Consider the following 3,583-nt stretch of genomic DNA (forward strand, 5'->3'; position numbering starts at 1 on the left):
AACATAGTTCTGGGATCTGGGCAGGTGGTGGTGGGGATGGACATGGGCCTTCAAGACATGTGTGTTGGGGAACGACGAACCGTCGTTATTCCACCTCATCTTGGTTATGGAGAAGATGGAGTTGGTAAGTGAATGAAACCTCTTGTTCCTCCACTTAGCACCTCTCGAGTAACTGAAACACAAGGATGCATGTTTTGTTACTTGCTATGTGTGAGGACGTCAGGTGAGTGTCTCTTAGCTGCTTGAATGGGACTGGTTTAGAGTTTTTTATTTCATTATTGTAGACAACCCCCCATTCCCCAATGAAATGAATGTACCGCCTGTGGTGCGTTTTAAGTCGTACTGTTACTGTGGCCAGTATAAAGACTGTCCCAGTACAAAAGGGAACACGTGACCCCAGTAATGTTGTGTTGTCAAAACGGAAAGCTCCAGGCACTCTGGTGTTGCCGAGGGCGTGTGTGATAGGGAATCGGGTTCTCCCGCTTGGACACGCGGCATGTTGTTCGGGAAACAAAACTGAAGGGGACTGTTCGGCACTAAGATGTTAGCAAATTCAAAGAAAACTCAAAATTCAGAATAAACTGAATGTGAGATGTGAACTGTGCATCAGTGCCATTGAAACCCCAACAATAATACATTTAAAGCAGTTTGCCCTGTTTTAGAGCACTGAGGCTTATCAGTTGACAGAGACAACAGTATTAAAAGGAACAGTACGGAAGTGACAGAAACTCTCATATTCCAGTGTGTGTGGTTGTTACTGGTCTTCCGAGCTAAAAGGCTTGGGGGAAGGAAGTCTATCAGGAGGTCACCAAGATCAGCCAACTCTGATTTATATGGAAACAGTTGTGTAAGTTGCTGTGTTCTTTGAGTGCCTCCAGATCAGTTTGTATGTTTTAAAGACGGTCTGTCAAGCGCTGCGTGTCGAGCTTAATGGAAAATTAATTTGCGATAAGAGATAAAGAAGCATTTTCACTTGCACCTGGCTTCCACAAAAATTATGAATGAAAAATGATGAGTATTATCAATATGCAACATTTTATACTGTTATACATAGCTGCATAGTTATGTATATAGATGACCTCTAGGGGTCCCTTCCAACCCGAAACATTCTATGATTCTATGATATAATAAATAAAAAAATTCCTCACGAAATAAAAAAAAATCTGATGTGTTAAAAAAACGTTATCAACGTACCTGTCATAGGTATTTGCCATCATTCAAATTAAGTCGATATGTGTGGTCTGAAACACTGCTCGATTGTTAGTGTTTTGGTATATACCCGGATATCTGAGGAGATTGCTCGCTTGCTGCTGGACAGAAGTTAGAGGTGACCTCGATTTTCTTTTTCAAGGATAAATTAAACTCCTTCCATGGGGTCACTGAGGTGACATCCCAAGCTGTTGCAACACTGTTGAGTCTGTCAGTAGCAGCTTGATGCACAGCATATCGATGAGATAAAGGAAAATGAATTCATTCCTGCAGTTTTACCTTTATAAGTACAAAAATGGCTGCAGTTTTATTATGAAAGCTTCCTTTGTGTTTTGATCACCTCTGCTGAAGTGAACAGGAAGGTTTGGTGGGCTTGGGGATCAGAGTACAGACCCTGTTGGAGCAGGAAGAGAAATTTAATTGTGGATTAAAAAGAAATGTACTCGTCAGTGTAAGTGAAGATAAATACCCCTCTCTGCCATTTTTTGTGACAGAAGGAGAAGTGCCTGGTAGCGCTGTGTTAGTTTTCGACATCGAACTGCTGGAACTGGTGTCTGGCTTGCCTGAAGGGTACATGTTTGTCTGGAATGGTGAAGTCTCTCCCAATCTTTTTGAAGAAATAGACCAGAATCATGATGGAGAGGTTCTTTTGGAGGAGGTAAGCTGAAACAGTGAAAACACTTGCAGTAGTTTTCTTCGACCACTGTCGTCAAGTTACTTGGATGTTGAAGAACGGGGTCATCTCTCCTCTTCTTTTTTCTCACACGGTGTTTGTTGTCAAGTTAAGAGGAAGGCGGCGTGTCAGTTAAAACACGATGATTTAGCTTTCGAGACAGAACCGAAAAGAAATATAAAAATGGCCATGCTACTTAAGACCATTTACTATTGTGGCCTCCTTCGTCAACAACGGATAACTTAGGGTAGAGGTGTAAGAGGCAGAGTTCGTATTCAAAGGTCTTCTGCTGCATCAGCCTTTGCAGTGTCTGTTAATTGGGGGTTTATGGTGAATTCTTGAGCCTGCAGCAGCGCACCCAGGAACTGTCTATCCACTTTCGGAGCCTGGCAGTGCCTGCGGCTGCTCCTTCTGCAGGCGAATTGTTTGCTGAGTGAAGAAGTCCTTCCCCTTGCTTGCTTTTAACATCTGCAGTGTGAGACTTGGGTGCCCTATTTGAAAGCCTCGTGCCTTTGCCACACCATCTCTGTTAATATAAACCTATGTGAGCTTTTCTGCTGCATTTTCTCCTAACTGAGGAGTTCTATTTTTTATTCTCTACTTCAGTCGCCTTTGTTGCCTTTCTCTATCATTCTGGTTTCTGTCCTTGCTTGTTGGAGCAGTGCTGCCTTCAGCTCTCAAGGGTTCAGGCTGTGGACCTATGGAACAGCACGAGATGCCTTCCAGCATTTTAACAAACCAGTGCGGTAAAATCAAAATTTTGTTTTCCCTTTTCCTGGCACTCTCTTCCGCCTCTTTGTTTTCCTTCTTTCTCCATCTTCTCTCATCTGTTTACTTCCACTTCTGCCCTCGCAGAGAAGAAAAGAGCTTTTGTCAGATCTAGAGGATGAATGAGGTGGGGTGGGACTGTTGATGCCTACATCCTTCAGGTCACCTAGCAAGGAGGAGAAGGAGAAGCCAAGGAGATACAAGAGGATGCTTGGCCTAGAAGGTTTAAAAGAATGCCAGAAATAGCGCTCTCTGCTGAAGCTTGTTTAACGAGCAGCACCAGAGATAACAGTAATTGGAACAGTTGTGTTTGATTGTGGATTTTCTAGTTTTGGCAAGCCAGCAGTATGACTTCTGTCAGATATTGCCTAATTGCCTTGAAAAACTTCATCACACCTATCAGGAAAAGGATTTTTAGGGAAGAGTAACCTTGTAACCTTGCAACCTTTTCATCCCTCTTTCCCCTTCCTCCACCAAAGTCATGGGAGTGGAGTAGCAGGCTAGCGCCTGAAGCTACTGTAACAAATCTCATGGTGTCCTGATACTTAAAGTCTCATTTCTGTGTTTCATTCTTCTTTCTTCTGTGTTGTTTTTTGTAAGATGCAGGTAGACATCTGTTTTACAGTGCAAGCTTCTTGTATCAGCATGATACAAACCCCCTCCCTCAATATTGATCTGTTCTAAGTTGCGCTCTGTTCAACTCATCTTCCCCCTAAATTAGGAAAAAGAACTTTTCTTGTTAGGAGTCCAGGACACACTGGAGTAAGTGAGGAAATCCCTGTTGAGCTCCAGAATGAGTGATTTAACCTCATGGGTCTGTCCTAATTAGTGCAGCTTAGGTAGTAACAGGGTACTTTTACTTACACTTAATAGTAAGTAGCAAAATGCTGAATAGTCAAAACAAACAAATGCTACTTTTGTAAAATACCTCTC

At 42.7% G+C, this 3,583-nt stretch overlaps 1 protein-coding gene across 1 annotated transcript in view; it reads left to right on the forward strand.

The window, feature by feature from the left end:
• FKBP9 (FKBP prolyl isomerase 9) overlaps positions 1-3,583 on the forward strand; it is a 14,128-nt gene that overhangs the window by 8,963 nt on the left and 1,582 nt on the right. The window contains exons 9-10 of the mRNA XM_035890840.1: positions 8-124; positions 1,704-1,867. Coding sequence (XP_035746733.1) covers positions 8-124; positions 1,704-1,867 — 281 coding nt within the window. The remainder of the gene's footprint in view (positions 1-7; positions 125-1,703; positions 1,868-3,583) is intronic.

This window comes from Egretta garzetta, unplaced genomic scaffold, assembly GCF_000687185.1.
Source record: "Egretta garzetta isolate BGI_Z169 unplaced genomic scaffold, ASM68718v1 scaffold713, whole genome shotgun sequence".
Classification (NCBI taxonomy): Eukaryota; Metazoa; Chordata; class Aves; order Pelecaniformes; family Ardeidae; genus Egretta; species Egretta garzetta.